This window comes from Lissotriton vulgaris, chromosome 5 (assembly GCF_964263255.1).
Source record: "Lissotriton vulgaris chromosome 5, aLisVul1.2, whole genome shotgun sequence".
NCBI classification, from domain to species: Eukaryota; Metazoa; Chordata; class Amphibia; order Caudata; family Salamandridae; genus Lissotriton; species Lissotriton vulgaris.
The window spans coordinates 1,595,184,714-1,595,208,741 of record NC_141693.1 but is presented as its reverse complement, the minus strand read 5'-3'; the positions used below and the strand labels follow the sequence as shown (position 1 = coordinate 1,595,208,741).

At 50.1% G+C, this 24,028-nt stretch overlaps 1 protein-coding gene across 1 annotated transcript in view; it reads left to right on the top strand.

The window, feature by feature from the left end:
• IPO4 (importin 4) overlaps positions 1 to 24,028 on the top strand; it is a 2,281,504-nt gene that overhangs the window by 1,611,062 nt on the left and 646,414 nt on the right. The window contains exon 23 of the mRNA XM_086923725.1: positions 21,496 to 21,689. Within this exon, the coding sequence (XP_086779851.1) occupies positions 21,496 to 21,689 (194 nt within the window). The remainder of the gene's footprint in view (positions 1 to 21,495; positions 21,690 to 24,028) is intronic.

Here is a 24,028-nt window from a genome sequence, read left to right as displayed (position 1 = left end):
ACTGCGGTCTGCTGCAAGTCCTTCCTCCGGAATCCGACTGCCCAGCTCGACGAGACCCGGCTTCCCTGGCACCTCTGACCTCTACTCACCTCTACAGCCAAGCTGAGAACTGTGAGTGCGACGAGACCTCGAGGGACCGACGATCGCCAAGACTGCACAACTTCTTTGCAACAAGCCCACCGTGTGCTCCACTGGTGAGTGCTTTGGGGTCCGAGAAGCCCCCACCCTGAGCAGCTCCAGCACCGAAGATCAGCCCTCCAGCATCTCCACGATCTGCGTGGGGCCCTTCTGCTTTTGCCTGCTCACCGCGTTGTGTGGCTACTAGCCGGCTGGCTTGTGGCCTTCTTCACGACGCCCGACGACATCACTGCTGCTGGTCTGGTTGCTCCAGACTGGCCCTTGCTTCCTTCTTCAAGAGAGGCACCCCGGACCCTCCTGGTCCACTCCAGACGCCATTTTGAGTCCACCGTGTGGGCTTGAATTTGCCAAGGCTTTGTTGCCCAATCCTGGGTCCACCGACGCCGACAGCTTCATCCATCGTGGGACAGCTCGCTCCTCCATCCTGGTCGCCGACATTGCCTCCTTGTCCGTGAGATCTGCGAGCACAGCGTCACCCACTCACCTAGTCGAGGTGGCTACCATCCGGTGCCCTCCTGGTGCCCACTGACTACTGGCTAGTAGTCTCGAACTTGGTCCCCTCTGCTTTCAGGTGTCATCTGTCTTCAAGATCCATTCTTGGATCACTTCGAACTCTCTTCACTGGTCGCCTGCCAGCATCTTTCTTCCAGGCTCCTGGTCCGTCTACGAGGATTCCCGACGTCTTTTGAGACATATGCAGCTGCAGCCCCTGGGCTAGGTAACTTCGGCATTTCGGTGCCCCAGCATAGCCTCACTATCCAAGGGTCAGAATCCACTTTCGTTTTCCTCCTACCAGGTCGGGTTCGCCCGAGAACACTACATTTCTGAAATCTAGCTACCATAGACTTTGTCCTGCATCACGCGTGAGAGTGCACACTCTGCACCCGAGTCCCCTGGGTCTCCTAGAAGTAATCTAACGATTCTATAGTCAAGATCTAGCGATTCCAAAGCCTATTAGTACTGTACTTACCTGCTAGTAATTTCGCATTCCACTTTCAGAGTATATGGTTTTCCGTGCCCCTCTGGCATTTGTATATACTGTGCTAACTTAAGTATTTTCGTAAGAGTTTTGTTTTGTGCTTAGTACCCTGTCCTCATAAAGAGTACAGGGCTGTTGTGATTTTACTAAATACACTGTTTATTTTCATAACACTTGTGTGGTGTCCTTTCACTTGGTATTCAAGGGGTATATGTGTGGGATAACAGCTGGCTTAACACGCCCTCTCGAGTCTTTAGCCTTAGACTGCTCGTATCCATGCTACTAGGATAGCTGGTCTATAAGGTTGACTTACAACCAATCATCAATAAGGGTTGCTGGACTGATACATAGTGTTCACTAGAATAGTGAGCACTACATATCAGGCCACCTTCTCACATCAAGTAGGCACCGGAGCGAGAATTGTCGAGTCCATGGACATTTTAGGACTCAAGACACCGCCGAGCTGGGAATTTAACCCTGGTCCCGGGCTGACCTCTGCTTCCAGGTCTGCCTCCTCTAACCAGTGAGCCACACTTCTCCTAATCAATTTCTCGAAATGTTCTAGGCCTTGGAACACCCCAAACATTAGCTGGTCGTCCGAAGATGACCTCGTATGGTGACAAGCCTGATCGTGTGTGTGGAGTAATGCGCAAGGGCATCAGAGCTAAGGGCAGGGCATTAGGCCATTTCAGCCCGGTGCCTTCTTAATTTTTGCCAATTTCAATTTTAAGATTCCATTATACTTTTCTACCAACCCTGCTGATTGGGGGTGTCGGGCAGCATGGAATTTTTGTTTAATTTGTAACCCATTGCAAACATGTCTGATAAGTTCTGCATTAGTGTCCCCCGTTATCTGTCCAGATCACTCTTGGTAATCCATAGTGGGAAAAATATTCCTTAATCAAAGCCTTGGCAGTAGCTAGAGCAGTGTTTTTTCCTTGGTCGGGTAGGCTTCCACCCACTTACTGAAAGCACACACCACAACCAGGACATACTTCAGATTGTTCACGTGTTCCAGCTGGATATAATCCATTTGGAGCACTTCAAATGGCAAAGATGGGGGTGCACAATTTCCACTAAGAACAGGTTCCCTGTCTTCAGGATTGTGTCGCAGGCAGACCATGCAATACGGAACTAGGTGGGCAGCAGTCTTTGGAATATTAGGATTATTCCACACCGGGCCCAACAATGCACAAATGCCTTTTGCCCCAACGTGTGCTGTACCATGGGCCATTGTTACTACAGCATTGACTGGTGCATTGGGGAGAAACAATCTGTTTTTCACTCAAATCAACCCAACAACCATTGTCATCTAATCTTCCCACTTCTTTCTCCCAACCAGCCATTTCAGCAGGAGTAGCTTCTCTCTGTATCTCTTGGACACTTTCCATAGTGTTATCAAACATTTCTGCCTCCTCGACCCATCTCGCAGAGCTCACATACATCGGAGACATTTTAGATCTAGCAGTTTCTTTCGCTATTTGGTCAGCAAAGGCTTTCCCTTCTCCCACTGCATCTACCACTGCCTTGTGCGCGCTACATTTGACTACAGCCACCTTCTCTGGTAATGTCAGAGCAGTCAGTAATCGTAGAATCAGTGGTCCATGTTGTATCCGTTGACTATGAGAAGTGAGGAAACCCCTCTCGGCCCACAACCTGCCAAAACTATGAGCCACATCGAACGCGTATTGGCTATCAGTGTAAATTTTTACTCTCAATCCTGCGCTCAACTCACAAGCCCACAGCAATGCCACTAACACAGCTGCCTGTGCTGACTGGTATTGTACTCAAGAAACCTCAACTATAGTGCGGAGAGTGGTAATCGCATACGCAGCTGTTGTTGTGCCATCTGGTAATTTGAAACAAGATTAATAAGAATAGGACGACCTGCACTCCCGTGTGTACCTCTTCGTAATCCTCTTATCAATATTTAAATCAAGCGTGTACTGGTGCTGTCTCAAATCCTGGATGACCCCCACAAGGTCCTATATATGTCCAGAAAACCTGTCAGTTGAGACGCACTGTTCACTGGCCCACTATGGTGCCTCTCTTATTCTTAACAAATAATAATCATAAATGTATTAAAATTCATCAAACAGTGTCTGTACAATAATCATTTCCAAAATATTTACAAATAACAAACAGTGTTTAAATAAACCATATATGATTCAAAACAGAGTCTTCATTGCTTCAAGTTAATTCTTCTTTCTTGAGTATCCAAAACGATTCAACTGTTCATAAACCACAGTCCATTTAATTTCCCGAAGATGAATCACTGGTCAGTGCAATACCCAATGCATTTCCGTATGAAACCTTTATCAGGGGGATTACTGTGTGCCTAAACAAAACCTCACTATTTTTGTGTACCAGAAACTCGATGTGCCCAACATGGGCGAAACTGTTCCGGTCAGTGTTGTTCCCTTGTTGCTTAAACGCCCATCCAATGCCTGTGTGAACTGTGGCAATGCTTCGTGTCAATATCACATCAGCATCTACTGTAACCGTATTCCCCTCGGCGTTCCGATTCACTGTGTCTTGCGTTTTGCCAAAACCGCTCTAGATACGATGAACCCCCCCTTCTGTGACGTCAGCCTCTATGCATAGAGATCGGAACGTGGTCCGACGCCACCGCCCGGCTCCGGGCGACCCTAGCTTCCGGCCCATTCACCCCACCCCCGAGAGCCTGGTGATCCAGGCCTCTACATCCCAGACCGCATTCCCAACCGCTCCTCCAGATCGGGAATCCAAAAGGTACGATCAGTTTGGGAAGAAACTGTTCTCCTCATTGAGTTTGGGGCTGCGGTCTGTCAACACCGCCTGCCTTTTGGGCCGTTACACCCACTCTCTGTGGGATACGGTTGCGAGGTGCTGCCACAGTGCTCGGAGGAGGCCCGGACACGGCTCGCCCAAGCCCTGGCGGAAGGGCGGGATGCAGCACGCTTCTCAATCCGGTGTGGACTTGACACCACGGACTCGCTGGGTAGAGCGATTGCAACGACAGTGGCGGTTCGCCGCAACGCCTGGCTGAGGTCCGCCAACTTTTAGGGGGATGTCCAGGCCACGCTCCTGGACATGCCCTTCGATGGCCGTCGCCTCTTTGGCGACAAAGCGGATAGTGCGCTGGAGCGTTTTAAGGACTCCAGGGCTACGGCCAAGTCCTTGGGCCTAGGTCAACGCCAGCAAACTTCCGCTTTTTGCCCCTTAAGTGGCCAAGGAAGGGATGCCCCCACACGTCCAGCAAGCCACAGGCCGCAGAACCAGTCTCAACGCGGTCGCGGACGTGGTTACCGCCGTGGCGGTTCCGGGGGCCACTGGCAAGGTCGGTCCACACCCGCCCGCAGCATCTGCTTCTAAGCCTTCCTAGTCCAGCATTTCAGGCCCATTCGACGCCAGTGGGGGACAGGGTTCGCCATCACCTCCTCCACTGGATTACCATCACGTCGGACAGGTGGGTGCTGCAAATCATCCGAAGGGGCTACTCCCTCCCCTTCGAGGTGACCCCTCCAACCTTGCCACCTCAGTACCACCTCATGCCGGGGGATCACTTGCAACTTCTGCAGGAGGAAGTTACGGCCCTCTTGGCCAAGGGAGCCAGAAGTACGACGTGGTTGCTATTCCCACTACTTTCTGGTACCCAAGAAGGGCAAAGGAGGCCTCCGCCCTATCTTGGACCTATGGAGCGTCAACGGCTTCCTCCCGAAAGAGAAGTTCAATAGGCTCTCTTTGGCTCAGATCCTAGCTGCCCTGGACCCAGGAGACTGGATGGTAGCGTTGGACTTTCAGGACGCGTATTTCCACATCCCCGTCCTTCCGGCCCACCGGCGCTACCTGCGGTTCACGGTAGGACTCGAGCACTTTGTTTACCATGCTCCCCTTCGGCCTTACCAGCGCCCCTCGGGTGTTCACGGAAGTGATGGCGGTGGTCGCAGCTCATCTGCGCAGATCAGAGGTTTCAGTCTTCATCTATCTCGACGACTGGTTGTTTAAGGCGGGCTCGCCCCAGACAGTAGTCTACAGACTACGGCCAACCTCCTGCACTCGCTGGGGTTCTCCATCAACGTGCTGAAGTCACACCTGTGACCCTCTCAGAAGCTCCTTTTCATCAAAGCGGTTCTGGACTCTGCGCAGTTTCGGGTTCTTCCCCCCCGAACAGCGGGCTCGGGATATTCAGCCTCTGATTACGATCTTTCAGCCCTTATCCTGAGTCTCGGTCTGGTTGACGCTGCGGCTCCTGGGGCTGACGGCCTCGTGCATCCTTCTGGTGCATCACGCCAGGTGGCTGATGTGGGCTCTGCAGTGGGACCTGAAGTTTCAGTGGGCACAGCATCAGGGCAACCTGTCCGACCACGTCCTGATCTCGGATGGCACTGCGAATCAGTTGCAGTGGTGGCTCAAGAGCCGCGATTGAGTAAGCGGCAGATCTCTCTCCCTAGCCCACCCGGAGCACATTGAGGTCACACAATTTGGTGACAGATGCGTCCCTCCTTGGATGGGGGGGCCACATGGGGGAGAGGGAGATCAGAGGCCTCTGGTCTCCGGCGGAGTCCCAGCTCCATATCAACCTTATGGAGCTGCGGGCAATCCGTCTTGCACTGAAGGCATTCCTTCCCTCTGTCCGGGGAAGTGTAGTGCAGGTGTTCACAGACAACACCACCGCCATTTGGTACTGCAACAAACAGGGCGGGGTCAGGAGGCTCTGCACCTCTGGACATGGCTGGAAAACCAGGGCGTCACCCTGGTGGTTCAACACCTGGCAGGTTCCCGGATCGCCAGGGTGGATCAACTCAGCTGCCTGTGCATGATGGATCACGAATGGCGCCTGAACTCTGGCGTGGCGCAAGGTCTCTTTCAGCAGTGGGGAGAGCCTTGGTTAGATCTATTCGCCACCGAAGTGAACTTGCAATGTCATCAGTTCTGTGCGTTGGAATTTCTAAGGCAATCATTATAGATAATGGGGTAACCCAACAAGTCAAGGTGGACCTGGGTACAGTACGGGAATACAAAGATTGTCCGAGACTAATTTGTCATGAGATAAATTCAATTATAAACAGTCTTTGTTGTGTGAAAATACTACAACACTGGTAATTGATACCTTCTGGACAATTCTCATGTATGCAATCAATATCCTATTTATGAATACATGCACTGAGAAACCACACAGAAAAAGAGAGCCACAGAGACAAATTATTTGCAGCACATTTATTAGTTGACTGAACTCAAAACACAGTAATGATATTAGAAATAGGTTGCGCACAGGAAAAGAGGAGAAGTTTAAAGGAAGTGGTAGTGATGGGCAGTGAGAGTGAAAATCATAAAGGTAAAGATAGACATAATTCGATACTTTCAAAAGTTACTGGTAATCAAAACCAATATCAGAAGACCTGTACGATGTAAAATACTTATTTACATGTAATCTGTCAATTTTAGTCATGCATCAATGCACTTTCAAGGGTATATCAGGTGGGAAACAGGTACAGGTCTTGTAAAGTGTAGTGTGTCGACGTTTCGACTCTGCTGATGCATGGAGGGAAGTTTGGGCCTCAGCTGCGAGTCTTCATCAGGATGGAATCTGGCAACTTCATCCTGGTCAATTATCACATTGGACCGGGTTGCACTCCTTCATTTAACCAACTTTTTCTTATCTGTTTAAACACATTAATTTCGAAGCGGGGTGCTCTCTGTTTTACGTGCCAAGCCCACACTGCACGTGTTGAACATAAACACCAGAATAGTGGAGCTTCCTTTTAGCCCCACTTCAGTGGCGACAACCTTATTTTTAACAATGCAATTGCTTCCTTTTCTTCATCTATTACACATTCTTTGCAGTTTTTGATCCTTATGTCAATGTTCTTAAAGTTAACCTGTTGTTTAATTATCCGTCTTAACCACATCCTTATGCAAGGGAATGCCAATTTCTAAAGTTTCTCATGATTTGGTGGGCCATCAGAACCTCTCGACCAAAATCACGTACAAAAGCATGGTTCTTTTCAAGCAGTATATTTATTATCCATTATCCAATGCATTTCGTACCAAAACCGGTCCTTCGTCAGGGAAATACTGTAAACAACAATAGGACATATTTTAACAATCATCATTAAAACCATGTGTTTCAAATTCATTCAAATTTTACATTTCTCATCCCTCATGTCTGCAATGCTATTACTAAACAATCCTGTTACTTAAAGGTGCCCTTTCTCATCTCATTCTTTGACTTAACTTCTCCCCAATAAACTCTCTAACCACTCCTTATTAGCCTCCCTCCGGGTCAATACTCCTTACTTTCTGCTCTAGTTCCATTTCTGTTCTTCTCTCCCCTTTTCCTCCCATGTCTTTCCTCCCATTTCTTACAAACATATACCGTCCCCGCAGTCTACCCACTGAGTCTCTAAAATACTCCTTCCTTTTCGTCTCCCTCTGTCTTTTCCCTCAGCACGCTGCTTGGAAATTAATGTGTTTAAACAGATGAGAAAAAGTTGGTTTAATGAAGGACTGCAACCTGGTCCTATGTGATGGAACTAGAGCAGAAAGTAAGGAGTATTGACCCGGAGGGAGGCTAAACAGGAGTGGTTAGAGAGTTTAATGGGGAGAAGTTAAGTTAAAGAATGAGATGAGAAAGGGCATCTATAAGTAACAGGATTGTTTAGTAATAGCATTGCAGACATCCTTATAGACCAGCTATCCTAATGGAAGCATGGACAAAGCAGTCTTAAGCTAAACTCTTTTGGCATGTGAAGCCAGCTGTTTTACCACATATAACCCCTTGAATACCAAATGAAAGGACACCACACAGGTAGTTATGAAAATAAACAAGATATTTATTAACTAACAAACACCTCTGAACTCTTTGAGATCAGAGGGCTAAGCACATCACAAGACTCTTAAGAAAAATATGTTAAGTTGCCCAAGTTACAATGTTGCCCTAGGGGCGCAACAAACCATATACTAAGTAAATGGTATAAGGAAGTTGATTAAAGGAATGGAGCTGTCCAGAGGCTGTAGGATTGCTGGGACTACACTACCCTAACTTTAGGTAAGTAATAGGAGGCCCACGGAACGTGTGTGCAGAGTGTGAACTCACATGCGAGATGCGTAACAACGTCTATGGACAGTACAGTTCAAGAAAAAGGTGAGTATGGACAATCCGGACTAGTTAGGACTATAACGACTGTGGAACTGGATACTAGGAGAGTCAATCTACCCTTGAGCACCGAAATGCTCTTGTTACCTCTCCCACGGGCTGCGGGTGCAAAGGTGCGAATTCGTGTCGGGTTCCTGCGTTACAGTTTATGGAGCCTGAAAGAAAAGATGCTGCAGGCGACCAGGAGGAAGATGTCCGGTGTGATCCAAGGGTGGATCAGAGATGCTGAAGACCTGAAAGCAGAGGGGACAATGTTCAAAGTCACTATCCAGTGACTGGAGTGGAACCAGGAAGGAACCAGAGGCTGTTGTCGCGATCAGGTGAAGAGTGGACGCTTGACTCTGCAGCCACGTGGACCAGGTGGTGTCTTCGACGACCAGGATGGAGGCACGAACTGTCCCACGCAGGCTCTCGCTGTCGGCTGTGTCGGATCCGGATTTGGAGTCAACAGGCCTTGGCTAAGGCAACCCACGCGGTGAGTGGAAAAGGTGTCTGGTGCGGACCAGGAGGGTCCGGGGTGCTTCTCCTTTGCAGGGAAGCAGGGGCCAGTCTGGAGCAACCAGACCAGCGGTGTGGATTTCAAGGATCGTCATCTAGGATGCCACTAGCCAGCCGGCAAGTGACCAGACAACGCGTCGAGCAGCAATCAAGCAAAAGGGCCCCACGCAGATCTCGTGGATGCTGGAGGGCTGATCATCCGTGCAGGAGCTGTTCGGGGCTGGGGCTTCTCAATCCCCAAAGCACTTCGTCGAGGGTGCCTCTGAAGTCGTGCTGGAAGCGAAGTGCAGTTTCTCCAAGATGGCCGGTCCCACGTGTCTCGTCGCACCCACCGATCTCAGCTGTGCTGCAGATGTAGGTAGAGGTCGGAGAGGTCTGGAAGTCCGGGTCTCGTCGGGCTCTGAAGTCTGGATCCATTCGGGAAGACGACAAAGTGAACCGCTGGAACGCTTGATGGCGCCTGCTTGTGCAGGGTGGTCACTTCTTGGCCTCAAGGGAGATTTCTTCAGTCTTCTGTGAGCAGAACGTCGAAGTCCAGAGTTTCTTCTTGTAGATTCAATTCAGGATAATCTAATTTGGAATGGGTCAGCTCCTACCTTTATTCTCCTAAAGGGGGCTGTACTATGACTAGGTCCCTCCTATGGGTGGGACCAGGAAGGGGGGTGGTTACACCCCCGATCCTTTGTCCGGTTTCGCGACAGAGCTGGGGCTGGAGTGCCCCAGCAACTGGTTTGAATCGGGGTATGCACAGACACCTTGTGTCCCACAGGCATGTCTCATTCCTTTCAGCCTGTCCTACCTCAATACACAAAATCCTGTCTGGGGTGGTGCTAGCACCTCCCAAGGCAGGAAACCCTTTCGTCCAAGCCTCCCTCGCTGGAAGGACTCCCAGCAGCAGGAGGTCAGACTTGTGTCTGTGGTGGCAGCATCCATTTTCTGATGCTGAGACTCGAGTTAACTTTAACCGGGGTTTACAGTTGCATAAATGTCGTGTCCCTCTAAAAGGGCTACCCGCGTCGCCAGAATTGGCGAGGGGGTAGTATTCCAATTCGTATGACACCTTACTCGACCTGTTTTGATAATGCTATGCCAAAGTTAGCAATAACCGCTGTTCATTCACCCCACCTAACGGACCCGCCATCTTAGGTAGGGAAGGTCGACGGTCCAGTTGATCGTCCCTCCCACCCTCCTCCCGCCCACCACAATGAAGTATATAAATAATGGACATGGCTGTCCGCGCGGCAGGCGCAGTGGGCGCGCCGAAGTCGCGCCAAAGGCAAGCCCGTCTGCGACCTGACGGGACCAGGGGCCACCCCCCCTGCTCAAAACAGACTAGATGACGTAATACCGATATGCTATGATCCCCATACTCTAAAAAATGTAATGCCGCCCATGAAGGATTTCTGCTGGCACTCTGTTAACTGTAGTACAACTAGTGGCACCTGCTCTCATTGCAAGTTTTTCCTTTCTAGTCATAGGAGCAATTCTCACAAGGTCAAACCCTACATAATGTTTCTTTTAAACTGTCGTTCCCTCGTCAAACACACTGCTCAAATGTCACTCCTCTTAGAAGAATACAGTCCTGATGCCATATTTCTGACTGAGACGTGGCTCAAAGACACATCTGATCCGGACATCATATCCCTTATGCAATTGGGATATGGATTTCAGAGGGTGGACAGACAGGAGGGCAGGGGAGGAGGCCTGGGCATACTTTTTAAAACCCACGATCATTGTAGGACTAGCCCGGCTACAATATCCAATTGTGAGAGCATGCAATTTTGCTTTGGACTTTGCTCCCACTGCCACCTTTTCCTGTATCCTTATTTACCGCCCCCCTAATCAAATGGGAGAATTTCTTTACTCACTTCAATCCAAAGTTGCAGAGGCAGTAGTCATTAGACCTCATCTTTCCCTGTTAGGAGACATCAATATCCATTTGGATGATCTAAATAACCCAGTGACCAAGCCTCTGCTGGACAATCTGGAGGCCCTACAAATTACACAGAAGGGTTTTAAACCTAGTCATGAAAAAGGTCACCTCTTAGATGGGGTATTTAGTAATGATCCAAGACTTGACGTAGGGACTCCCCTGCCTCTTGCATGGTCGGATCATTATTTGATTCCCATACAGTGGCTGCCATCACCTCGGCCCTGGTACGTCCTCATACTACTTTGCAAGGTAGAGAATGGACAAAACTGTCCACTGATAAGTGGATCAAGTCCCTGTCCCCTGCCCCCTCCCAAGTTGAGGCTGACCCTGCATCTCTTTACGACAGCTATACTAATTGGCTAGGTACGTCCTTGGATGCTATCATACCCCAGAAAGCCCTTAAAGAGAAGACTAAGTCAAGGGATTCACCTTGGTATACCCCCCAACTCAAGGAACTGAAGAAAGTCTGTAGGAAACTTGAAAGAACGTGGAGGGAATCCTGCAGCAATTTAGATAAAGCAAAACATCACGAAGCAATAAAAAAATACAAAGCTGAAATACGAAGCACGAAAGCCTCCTACTTTGAAGGAAAAATTACCAATGCTTCCAACTCCCCGAGAGAAATTTTTAAAATTGCTAAGTTCCTTATTGACACTCCCCCTATTCCCCTTGACCCCAGTAAAGCTCAGATGCGCTGTGATAAACAGGCCGAATACTTTTACAAGAAAATACAGATTATCTCCTCCACTTTTGACCCACCTAATCTGGTCTCTGACGTAGGAACATCTCCATCGCGCACTAGGTCCCACCAATTGGAAGAGTTCCCTCTGCTTAATGAGGATTCTCTTGATATCCTTATGAGGAAAGTTAAATCAGGGTCTCCCACTGATCCCGCTCCCCCGTGCCATCTAGTAAAGATCTTAGACACTATTAGACCTGTTATTCTCAACATACTAAACACCTCCATCACCACTGGCCTAGTCCCTTCGGCATGGAAATGTGCCCAAGTCCGAGCACTGTTGAAGAAACCCACCTTGGATCCTGAAAATATGGCTAATTACCGACCTATTTCTTTACTTCCCTGGGTTGGTAAATTACTAGAAAAACATATCAATGCCTCCATTACCCAATTTTTGGAAAATAATCATCTGCTCCACGATTCCCAGGCAGGCTTTCGTCCTAAATTAGGAACTGAGGCGGCCCATCTGAAGGTAACTGAACTGGCTAGGAAACAGATGGACGAAGGCGGCACCACAGCAATTATGTTGCTTGATCTTAGTGCCGCCTTCGACACTGTCAACACCAGCATCCTCCTTCACCGCCTACATCAAATAGGAATTGTAGTGAAGGCTATTCAATGGTTTCAGTCCTTTCTGGAGAACCGTTCCTTTGAGGTAATAGAGGGCACCACCCATTCAAAAATCTGGCCTCTTGACCAAGGTGTGCCCCAGGGCTCTGCCTTAAGCCCTACCCTTTTTAATACTTATATGCAACCTCTTGCTGACATAGTGCATTAGTTCGGTTTAGACATAGTGACCTACGCCGACGATACGCAACTGGTTGTATCTATGAATCAGCCCAATACCTCCCCTCACAATCTTAGTAACTGCTTGATAGCGGTTACCCAGTGGATGACCACCTCGCATCTGAAGCTCAACGGAGAAAAAACTGAGCTAATGATTCTGGGCAATCCTACTATTTCTAGCCCTCTGCTGGATTGGCCCACATGCCTAGGCACCCCACCTCAATCGAAAACCCATATAAAAAGCTTGGGCATTTGGCTGGATGCTAACTTAAATGTCACACAACAAGCAACTATTTTGTCCGCCACCTGCTTTGGACTTATGCGCATGCTTAGGAAGGTGTTACCTCTTCTTCCCCCCCCAAGCCCGCAGAATAATGGTGCAAGCCATTATCTTGTCCCGTTTGGACTACGGGAATTCCTTATACCTTGGGGCCCCGGTATCTACAACAAGGAAGCTCCAGGTCACTCAAAATGCGGCAGCCCACCTTTTGCTGGGGCTTAATAGTCGTGAATCAGGCACAGCGGCTCTCAAAAAACTTCACTGGCTTCCTATTAAGGCCAGAGTACTGTTCAAATCTATGTGCATTATGCACAAGGCCATGTGGAAGACCGCACCAGCAATGATTCGTTCCCTAGCAACTCCTTATCTCCCCCATCGAACATTGCGATCTAGCACTGCTTTTCTGGCCACTACCAATAAGATCAAACGAACCAGATGGGGCGGACGTTCTTTTTCCTGTATTGCCGCTAAGGCCTGGAATACCCTGCCTACTACCCTTCGCAGCGAATCTAACCTTCTGGAATTTAGGAAGAAATTGAAAACTTTTCTCTTCATCTAAATTCGGTCTTCCGTCTCCCTGTCCAGTCTGACAATACTTAGCGCTACGAGGCCCCTGGGTTGTTTGCGCTTAACAAAACTCAATTAATAATAATAATAATTATTATAATGCACTAAAGAGTATATGGTATAGCGTTATCATGGAAACAGCTAAAGGACTTGGTTCCGAAAGCTGCAGACCGGCTCAGCTCATGCTAGAGCACCATCTCACATAATTCCAAGCCCTCTGCCTTCAGGATTGATAAGGCCTGCCATAGGAGTGACTTATAGGAGTATATGTGTCCATTTTGGGGTTAGATATAGGTATACTATATCTACAGCAAAGGGTGATTACACCACTTTGCTCCAGCTGTGTTACCTGCCAGTTGTGTCTGTTTCAATGGCCAGCCAGGGGTGGCAGAATACATGCTGCAGCCCCTGGTAGGCCTTGGGTGCACTTATGCCCTGGGTACCTATGGTACACTGTACAAGGACTTATAAGAGTGACCCAATACCAATTGGTAGATGCACCTAAAGTCTTACGGTCAGTCTAGAACGTAACCCTTTGGAATCTGGACACTAGGAGAGTTAAACTACTCGGGGGCACCGGAGTGCCAGCGTTACCTCACCCACAGGAAGCGGGTGCAGTGGATTCAAAGTGTGTCGGGATTCTGCAGGAGTTCAGATGGAGCCTTGGAGTGTTGATGCTGCAGGCGACCTGATGTGAAGAGTTCCGGTGGATCCAAGGGTGGATCTGAAGTGTTGAAGACATGAAAGCAGAGGGGACAATGTTCACAGTCGCTAGCCAGTGACCGGCGTGGAACCAGGAAGGAACCAGGCGTTGTCAGGTGCCAACAGGTGATGTCGTGAAGCATGTCTCTTCAGTAGCGTGGACTAGGCGACGATGACGACGACCAGGAGTCACTCACGAGCTGTCCCACTTAGGCTCTAGTTGATGGCGGAGTCGGCTTCTTGATCGGAGCAAACGGGCCTTGGCTAATGCAAGCCATGCAGGAAACAGAGAAGGCTTCTCACTCTAACCAGCAAGGTCAGAGGGGTTGCTGCTTTTAGGAGCAGCAAGGGTCAGTCTGGAGCAACCAGACCAACGGTGGAAAGTTGTCGTTTGGTTGCCAAAATGGCCACTAGCCAACGGACTAGTAACCGGGAAGGCGTGTCGAGTGGAACAAAGCAAAAGGGCCCCACTCAGATCTTGGGAGAGCTGGAGGGCTGGTTCTTGTCGCTCGGTGGTGGGGCTCCTCAAGACCCCAAGCACAGCGGTGAGTGTGCCTCAGGTGCTACGCAGTCAGCTTCTCGTTGACTTTTCAAGAGGTCCGGTCCCACGTCTCAGGTCACCTCCACTCGTCTCAGCTTTGCAGGGACTGTGGATCGGGCTGTTAGATGTCTTGGTTCTTGTCAGGCTCTGGGCTCGGGCTCTGGCGGGAGGCGGCGGCAAAGCAGTCGTTGATTGCTGGATGGTGCCTGTATTCACAGGGTGGCCACTCCTTGGCCACAAGGGAGATTCTTCAGTTTTCTGAGCAGCAGAACATCGAAGGTCCAGAGTTTCTTCTTATGTAGTCGAATATCAGGGTAATCTGCAGTCTTGGGACTCAGCTCCTACTTTTAAACCAATTCTAGGGGCTGGACTACCTTCTAGGTCCCTCCTATGAGTGGGACCAGAAAGGGGGGTGGTTACACCCCTTTCCTTTGTCCAGTTTCGCACCAGAGCTGGGGCTGGAGTGCCCCAGCACCGGTTTGAACTGGCCTATGCACGGGGACACCTTGTGTGCCTCGGGCATGTCTGATTCTATTCAGCCCTACCTAACCAGATACACAAAATCCGTCTGGGGTGGTGCTAGCACCTCCCAAGGCAGGAAACCCTTTGTCCAAGCCTCCCTCGCTGGAAGGACTCCCAGCAGCAGGAGGTCAGACTTGTGTCTGTGGTGGCAGCATCCATGGATGCGGGAGGGAGAGCCGCCTTGATCCTGCTCGACCTGTCCGCGGCCTTTGATACGGTCCACCACAAGTTATTGGTGGACCGTTCAGAGGCCTGTGGGATTCAGGGTAAAGCTCTTAAGATATTGCAAGCCTACCTTTCTGGGAGGAACCAGGTGGTGGCCCTGGGAGATTTAGAGTCGGACCCATTTGTGCTCCCCTGTGGGGTTCTTCAGGGGTCATCCCTGAGTCCGACACTTTTTAACGTATACGTTTCCACTCTGGACACTGTGATTAGATCATTTGGCTTTAACCTAACATCTTATGTGGACGATATGCAGATTGTGGTCTCGCTGCTACCCGGGGGAGAGGAAGGCACGGCCAACAGGTTCAAAGACTGCATGCGTGCGGTCAGCAGCTGGATGGCAGGAAACTGCCTAAAGCTGGACTCATATAAGACAGAGGTTCTCCTGTTTGGGGCCAGAGAGAATTTCTGGACCCCAAGATGGTGGCCGGAGGAAATGGGCTGCACGGCCGTTCCAGGCCTCCTTGTGCGACAGCCACCACTGCATCTCACCTCTCACTTCCTCCGATAGAGGAATTAGCTGGGAGTACGTCAGTCCTTTCCGAAGGTGATACGTCTTCAGACGCTGCATCGCTCAATAATGGAGGGGGCCTGGAAATATGGCCTGAATCGAGGATGACAGGAGACCCACCAAACGCGCCAAGTGGTGCAGGGATATGAGCGGCCTCGCCAGGGTCTGTCGCAGCTCGTGCCTGATCTTTGCCATTTTCCTGGCGGGAAGACTCAAAGTGGCAGACAGAGTTTATGTTGAACCCCAAAAAGGGTTTTTTTGTAATTTTCTCCCTGAGTGTACTGGGGTAGCTCAGACGTGGGTCCCAGAGCCTCCACACCACTGGAGTCAAGCTAGCCGGGCTGATGAGAGGTGTTACCTCGAAACCGGTCCGGTCCTCGGATGCTTGATTCCGGTCTGGGAAAGATATGGCTGTTGTAGTTCGGACTGGACTGTTCCCATGGGGCACAGGGTCAGAGCTGATTTGCATAAAGCCATTATCTGACCCAGGGTGGTGTGGAGTGCAAAAAACGATGGATTTAGGCCCAGATCCTTGTACTGGGGTGAATGTAAGACATTGATCTACATTCTGTCCATCAAATAGTTTTTTGTAATTTTCTCCCTGAGTGTACTGGGGTAGCTCAGACGTGGGTCCCAGAGCCTCCACACCACTGGAGTCAAGCTAGCCGGGCTGATGAGAGGTGTTACCTCGAAACCGGTCCGGTCCTCGGATGCTTGATTCCGGTCTGGGAAAGATATGGCTGTTGTAGTTCGGACTGGACTGTTCCCATGGGGCACAGGGTCAGAGCTGATTTGCATAAAGCCATTATCTGACCCAGGGTGGTGTGGAGTGCAAAAAACGATGGATTTAGGCCCAGATCCTTGTACTGGGGTGAATGTAAGACATTGATCTACATTCTGTCCATCAAATAGTTTTTTGTAATTTTCTCCCTGAGTGTACTGGGGTAGCTCAGACGTGGGTCCCAGAGCCTCCACACCACTGGAGTCAAGCTAGCCGGGCTGATGAGAGGTGTTACCTCGAAACCGGTCCGGTCCTCGGATGCTTGATTCCGGTCTGGGAAAGATATGGCTGTTGTAGTTCGGACTGGACTGTTCCCATGGGGCACAGGGTCAGAGCTGATTTGCATAAAGCCATTATCTGACCCAGGGTGGTGTGGAGTGCAAAAAACGATGGATTTAGGCCCAGATCCTTGTACTGGGGTGAATGTAAGACATTGATCTACATTCTGTCCATCAAATTGTTTTTTGTAATTTTCTCCCTGAGTGTACTGGGGTAGCTCAGACGTGGGTCCCAGAGCCTCCACACCACTGGAGTCAAGCTAGCCGGGCTGATGAGAGGTGTTACCTCGAAACCGGTCCGGTCCTCGGATGCTTGATTCCGGTCTGGGAAAGATATGGCTGTTGTAGTTCGGACTGGACTGTTCCCATGGGGCACAGGGTCAGAGCTGATTTGCATAAAGCCATTATCTGACCCAGGGTGGTGTGGAGTGCAAAAAACGATGGATTTAGGCCCAGATCCTTGTACTGGGGTGAATGTAAGACATTGATCTACATTCTGTCCATCAAATTGTTTTTTGTAATTTTCTCCCTGAGTGTACTGGGGTAGCTCAGACGTGGGTCCCAGAGCCTCCACACCACTGGAGTCAAGCTAGCCGGGCTGATGAGAGGTGTTACCTCGAAACCGGTCCGGTCCTCGGATGCTTGATTCCGGTCTGGGAAAGATATGGCTGTTGTAGTTCGGACTGGACTGTTCCCATGGGGCACAGGGTCAGAGCTGATTTGCATAAAGCCATTATCTGACCCAGGGTGGTGTGGAGTGCAAAAAACGATGGATTTAGGCCCAGATCCTTGTATTGGGGTGAATGTAAGACATTGATCTACATTCTGTCCATCAAATTGTTTTTTGTAATTTTGAACCCCAAAAAGGTGGCACACTGGACGGGAACCAGAAAAGACTTCTTCTCGTTGATAACAAAGCCCAGACTCTGAAGGAGGTCGACTGCGACCTGCAGCTGGAACACCAACCGTTCTGGACACTGGTCCATGAACAGCATGTCGTCCAGGTACACGATCATCCTGATACCCCACGTTCGCAAGGCCTCCACTGCCGGATGCAGCACCTTTGTGAAGCACCATGGCGCTGAGGAGAGCCCGAAGGGCAGTGTGGTCAACTCGTAGACCTGACCTTCCCACTTGAACTGGAGGAAACAACGGTGGGGAGGAAAAATCGAGCCTGACCATCCAATCGGATGGACGGAAAACATCCCTCAAGAGGTGAATCCCCTCCATTTTGAAATGGCGGTACACCAGCCACTCGTTGAAGTCCCTCAAATTGATGACCGGACGGTGGCCCCCGTCGACCTTGCGACCAAAAAGAGGTTGCTGAGGAAACCTCCAGGATGTTCTCGTGCGCAACAGATCGCCCCTTTGAGGAGGAGGGCGGAAACCTCTATGTGCACTAATTCTGCATCTCGCTGTGAGAAAGTAATGGGGCGGGGACGCTGAAGCTGACATGGACGACCATGGACCTCCATCTGAAAGCCCTGGACCGTCTGCAGCAACCAAGCATCGCTTGTAAGGGCAACCCACGCCAGGAATAAATTGCGCCAAGCGCCCCCCTACCCGCAAACTCGCTGAGGGCAGCACACTCGCCTCTTCCAGCACCCTGCTGCTGGCCTCTTTGGCCTCAGAATCGCTCACCCCTCATCGGATAGAAGTTATTGAAGCGGTCGTTGGTTTGAAACTGACCGCGGCCGGAGCCTTGCCCCCGATCAGAGCTGTTGCCATGACCGAACGAGCGGCCCCTGCCACGTCCGGCCCTCTCAAAAACCCGAGGGGCAAAAACTTTCTTTATATTGGACTGTGCTCTGTCCAGGGAAGTAAACGTGGAAACAAATTTGCCAAGCTCTTTGATGAACGGGTCCCCGAATAGTCTTCCTTGCGCCACAGCGTAAGCCTCAGAAGAGGCGAGGTCACCCAGCTTAGGGTCAATCTTAATCAAAAAGTGACCTCCGTCTCTCAGTAGAGAGTGCGCAATTGGCATTGCCAAGAAAAACAATGGCCCGCTGCGCCCAATTTGAAAGGACCTCCGGGGATATAAGATCCCCTGAGACCTTGGCCTCTTCGGCCATGTCCAAAATCTTGGGGGCAGACTTACTCAAATTTTTTATAACAATCGGCAGTCCTGGGTCAATCCCATAGTTTGTTTCGATGGGTGGGTGTTACGACGTTATGCTTGGGCGCCAACTTTATGTAAGCAAGAGAAAAGCTCATACTTCCTTAGAAAAATTAGTTCCCATCTTGGAGTGTTCAAGATGATACTTATTAACTGGGTGTCATCTGCATAATTAACTAACTGAATGTTATGGGTTTTGATAAGGTCAACAGTGGCCTCATATAAAGAATGAACAAAATAGGGCTGAGGGTCGACCCCTGAGGTACACCATGCTCAACATCCTTGAAGGCAGAGCGGTGGGGGGGGGGGGGGGGGGGGGGGGTGGAGAGAGTGTAACTGCCTGACAACGCTCCAACATGTAGGATTGCATCCAATTCAGTGTGCTACCTCTTGTTCCGACCATGTCTAGTCTTTGTAGGAGGATGTTGTGATTTACCATATTGAGAGCGGAAGATAGGTCCAACAAAATCAGGATCTCTGATCTATGGCTATTGACTAGCATTGGAAGCTCGTCCGTGACGGTGAGAGTGCTGACTCAGTTTCTTGCCCAGGTCTGACGCCAAACTGCTCCTTTTCAAGCAAGGTGTGATGTTCCAATTAGTAAGAATTTATTACTAATGTAGCTTTCCAATAATTTTTTCGAGAAAGTCAGCAAAGAGATTGGCCTATAATTACCAGGAATTGCTAAATTCAATGAGGGTTTTTTTTGTTTAAATCTTTTTTTATTGACATTTTTCACATTTAGGCATACAACAAGAACAATGCATAGGTACCATGTATAGTTTTTTTTAATATGTTTATTGGTATTTCAGAAATAAAGAAGCACAAAAAACAATGCCATTGGATGGCGACATTGGAAATACAGACATCTTTCAAGAATCAATATAAGGAGGCAGATGACAAAAACATTATATGTACACAGTAATAGTTCAGGCCCACTGTTGGACCCGGCCTCGTGGTGCGGTTCCCCCCGCGAATCAGCTCCCCATCAGCCCAGCTCCGTACATAGGGACTCCCTAGTTGCCCTACCCATGTCCAACCCAATGCCCATTGTCCGTATCGGCCTGTGGGGGGTGCAGGACAACGTCTCCTCCTGTACGTGTGGGTGAACTGGCTGTGCCACCCGGTCAGACAATAGCAATGGGGCAAAAGGGCAGGGCGGGATGTGAGGCGTCTCCTCCACGCCCGGTTGGTACTCACCGCTATGCCCAGACGGCTGGTGTTCTCCCGCAGTAGAAGCCCGGAGTGTGAGTCAGGCGTCCCCAGTCTCAGGCAGCGATCCCCCAAGCTTGTCTGACCGCATGGGCGTCAAGAATCACTGCAGTCCGCGCGCCGTGTTCAATGGCGATCTCCTTGAGCCTCCCCAGTATCCTGTGTGGTTCCCCCGCTCCAAGGGACCTCCACCGTCCACCCCGGAGGGGGGGGGGGGGGGGGGGGGTGAGGTGAGGACTCCAGCAGTAGGGCGGGCGGGACCAGAGCTCTTGTGATGTCGACCCCCACCTTCACAGGTCGCAGAGAAGAGGCCTGCCTCGTGGCCGGAGGAAGGATACAAGAGCGAGTTGTTGCCCCCGGTTCAGGGGGAGGACACCTGTCGCCTGCGGAGAGTGTCAGATACACCCAAGCATAGGGTTTGAGGAGATCATACAGGTGCTCCACTGGTGTCTTTGAACGGCCGGCTCACGGGCCCCCAGGCACGAGCCCCAGCAGCAAGGCGTCTTGGTCACAGTTCAACCCCAGCCCTGCGTGGGCATGTGCGTCGGCCGAGGGAACCAGTCAAGAGGGCGGCTCACCTCCGCTACAATCCGAGCAGCCGAGAGCGTCTCTGGCGTTCCTGGCGCTGTCTGGACATGCAGCGCGCTCCTGCCCGGCCCCGGTGATGTTAGGGGCCGTTGCTGTACAGCTGGGCCTCAGCCTAGAGGCCCACAGGTGCAGGCCCCATCAGCTGGGCCTCGCGATCTCGGCTCGACCCCGGCCTCACGCAGACGCGCGTGCCGGCCAGGAGAGCCAGAAGAAGAGGCAGCCTTTCTGAGGTTGCCCCTGTGTAGCTCCGCTGTAGACCAGGGCCGATTCTGGGCAAATTGGACTGAGTATTTGCCTGCGGTAGGGGAGCTCGGCCCGAAGCTCTACCCAGGCACGTCCGCCGCCATTGCGTGCTAAGCCACGCCCCCGTGTTTCATACAATATACTTGCAGGAGTTATTATTCGAGAACATTCTTTCTAATGAATGTGAGAGCTCACGTAGATTCTTTGTTGCCCACTGCTTCCTCTATGGGTGACTGTGTTCTTGTCTTTTTTATTTGGCTCAGACTCATGTTGCAAAAAAGACCGAACAGATGTCAGTGACTTGTCGCACCATATATTGGGCTTTTACCCCTTATATAGTTTCTCTGCATGCATAACTAAGGTTGTTTAGCACCACCTTTTTCCAGCAAAGTTGGATTGCTTTCAAAATTTCAGGATCCTGTCTGGCACCTGAAGAAAAGGTTCATACAAGGAATCTGTAATTGATGTATAAATCAGAAAGAATGTTACCAAAGGTAAGTAACTTCTTTATTGTCTATTTTGTTTTTTTAGTGTTTTATTACTTCACTCCAGGATGTTCTCACCTCTTCTGTCTTAGTGTTCCTTCTGTGATGTCTACCATGTTGCTCATGAAAGAGATTAGAAAACCATAAGATGTGGTGGTTCAAACCCCTTCTCTTTTTCAAAAAAAAAATATTTTCTTGTTTGCTTAAAGATTTCTGACCTTTTTATCTCTTCCAAGCACTCGAGAAGATGCTGTCTGTTGTTTTCCCTGCCTATTTCAAGGCTGTCCGTGAGGACAAGGAGCGACTGGTAGTGATGAGTATCCTGGAGTCCATGAATGACATGTTGAAGGAGGGGAAAGGTGACATCGTCCGAGAGGCAGGGCGTCTATCAGAGATTTGCAATGTCATTCGGGAAGTGCTTCAGAAAAAGGTGAGACTATCTGCAATGCTGTCTATAGTTTTCCCCTTCTTTTCCCCTTCTTTTGTCTTATACACTTATCGTTCCATTCTTTTTCCAGATCTCTTCCCATCCATGCTTTGTGTTCTCATTTATTTGTTGTCAATCTGGTACTCTCTTTGTAAAATTACCACTCAATACTTTCCTCTCTCTTCACTTCTCTTTACATCTGCTCCATAATATTTCCACTATCATTTCTCTCTTATTACTTCTCTTCCTTTTCACTTTTCCTTTGCACTCTACACATTACCAATTGCTCTTATTCTGTTTCGGACACATTAGTCCTAACAGCGAGAGACTGCTGGAGATCAGATAACGTAACACTTTGAAAAGCTTAAAAGTCTAAGCTGCTGCATTCATAAGAGATATTCAATATAGTCATGTAGCACTCCTTTAATTCTTAAATGACTTGTATATCTCTTCATTTTTCTTCTTTGAGGAATGTGTTTTTTAGAATCCCACCTTGTGTGTCTTCTTTGATGCAGCACATGCATTAACAGTCCTTGTTAATAGAATGCACCCTAACCTGGAGTTCAGGACATACACCATCAGGAACGCCTAACAACACTTTTTTTTTTAAGTCATCGGTTTCACAAACGCAACTTACTGTGGTGGCCCTCCTACCTTTGCAGTAGCAGCTTAATTAGACAAAGACTCCTACTTGCAGATTTCTTTCCTAGGAATATTACCAGGCATCATAATGGGTTGTCAAATTTTTTTGCAATCTCCTTGAGCACCGATAGGTGGCATCGTTCAGCTCTGTGTGGCGTAGTTGACATCACCCATACCACCATATTGTGCTAAATTTGTGCCTATATAACCACCACTCCAGCACGCTGAACTCCATTCCTTCTTTTCAGGGCTATCAGCGTGGATTCCGATCAAGCTCGCCTGAGTGTTTTTTACTGAATTATTTCAATATCTGAAAGAGACACGTTAGTGATAGATTCCTTACCTTAGAATATCCCCAGGCATCCGACTGGATCTGGAAAGTTTTGCTTAGCAGTACCCCTGCGTGTCAGTAGGTGGCGTCCTGCGGCTCCGCGTCAGTCACTTTCGAGCCATGGCCCTGAAGGCCTATCTTGAGCGGTGCAGGAAGTTGCTGGAGGCCCGCCATGCCCACCCTACCAGGCTCTGTCGGCGACTCACGAACAGGTCCAAGAGTTTCTTGCTACCATGGACCGCCTGTTCAGGCCTCGGGCTCCCGCCGGCGCTCCTTCAGGGCCTGCGGTCCCGTGTCCAGATCCTGTTGGCCCGGCGGCTCCGCCAGCCCCGCTCTTGGTGCCGTTTTTGGCGCGGTTTCTTCCTTCCCTCCTCCGGCCCCTCAAGAGGCAGAGGAGGATTGGGAAGGCTCCCAGGACCCTCTTGCCCGGCAGTGTGACTCTGAGCTGGATTTGGTGGACGATCTGGACGATGCAGGCGATCTCGAAGTCTCTGCTGACCTGGGGTTTGCCTCCCCTGCCTACGATGGAAGAGGGCGCTTCCTACACGATGGTGCTCCGTTGTACGGCTGAGGACCTTGACCTCCCCACGGTGGCCCTCCAAACCAACCTCCTCAACGAGGCGCTCCAGACGGCATCTACTGTATCTGAGCCGTTGCTTCCCTTCAATGACGTCCTTACCAAAGTCCTCTTGGGCACTTGGTCGCAGTCGGCCACGGGGTCTCCGGTTGATTAAAACATCACCAGACTCCACCGCCAGGCACGGGGTGTGAGAAGTTAGCCTGGTATATGATGTTCACACTAGGCAAAAAATCTGGGGTAACCATAGTCTGGTATCCACCTTCCTACACAGGGCAATTCGGCTATTTTGACCACCCATCCCGCGCCTGAGAGTCTGGTTATCCAGGCCTCGACGTTGCAGGATGCCTTTCCTTCGGCTCCGCCGGACAAGGTCTCTAAAAAACTGGTACAGTTTGGTAAGCGGTTGTCGTCCTCTGCCAGCCTGGGGATGCGGTTGGTGAACACCGCTACTCCCACGCAGTGTGGGATTCCGTTGCTCAAGTGTTGCCTCAGTATCCTTAGGAGGTCCACGCTATCCTTTCTCAGGCGATTGCTGAAGGTAAGGATGCGGCTAACTTCGCTGTTCGGTGAGGTTTGGACACCACAGACTCGCTGGGCAGGGCGATTTCTACAAATGTGGGGTTGCGACACCACGCCTTATTGTGTACGACTGGGTTCTCGCCCGATTTCCGTAGCTCGCTAATGGATATGCCTTTTGATGGTACTCGCTTGTTTGGCTAAAAGTCTGACAGTGCGTTGGAACGCTTTAAGGACTCGCGGGCCATGGCTAAGTACTTAGGTCTTTCTGCG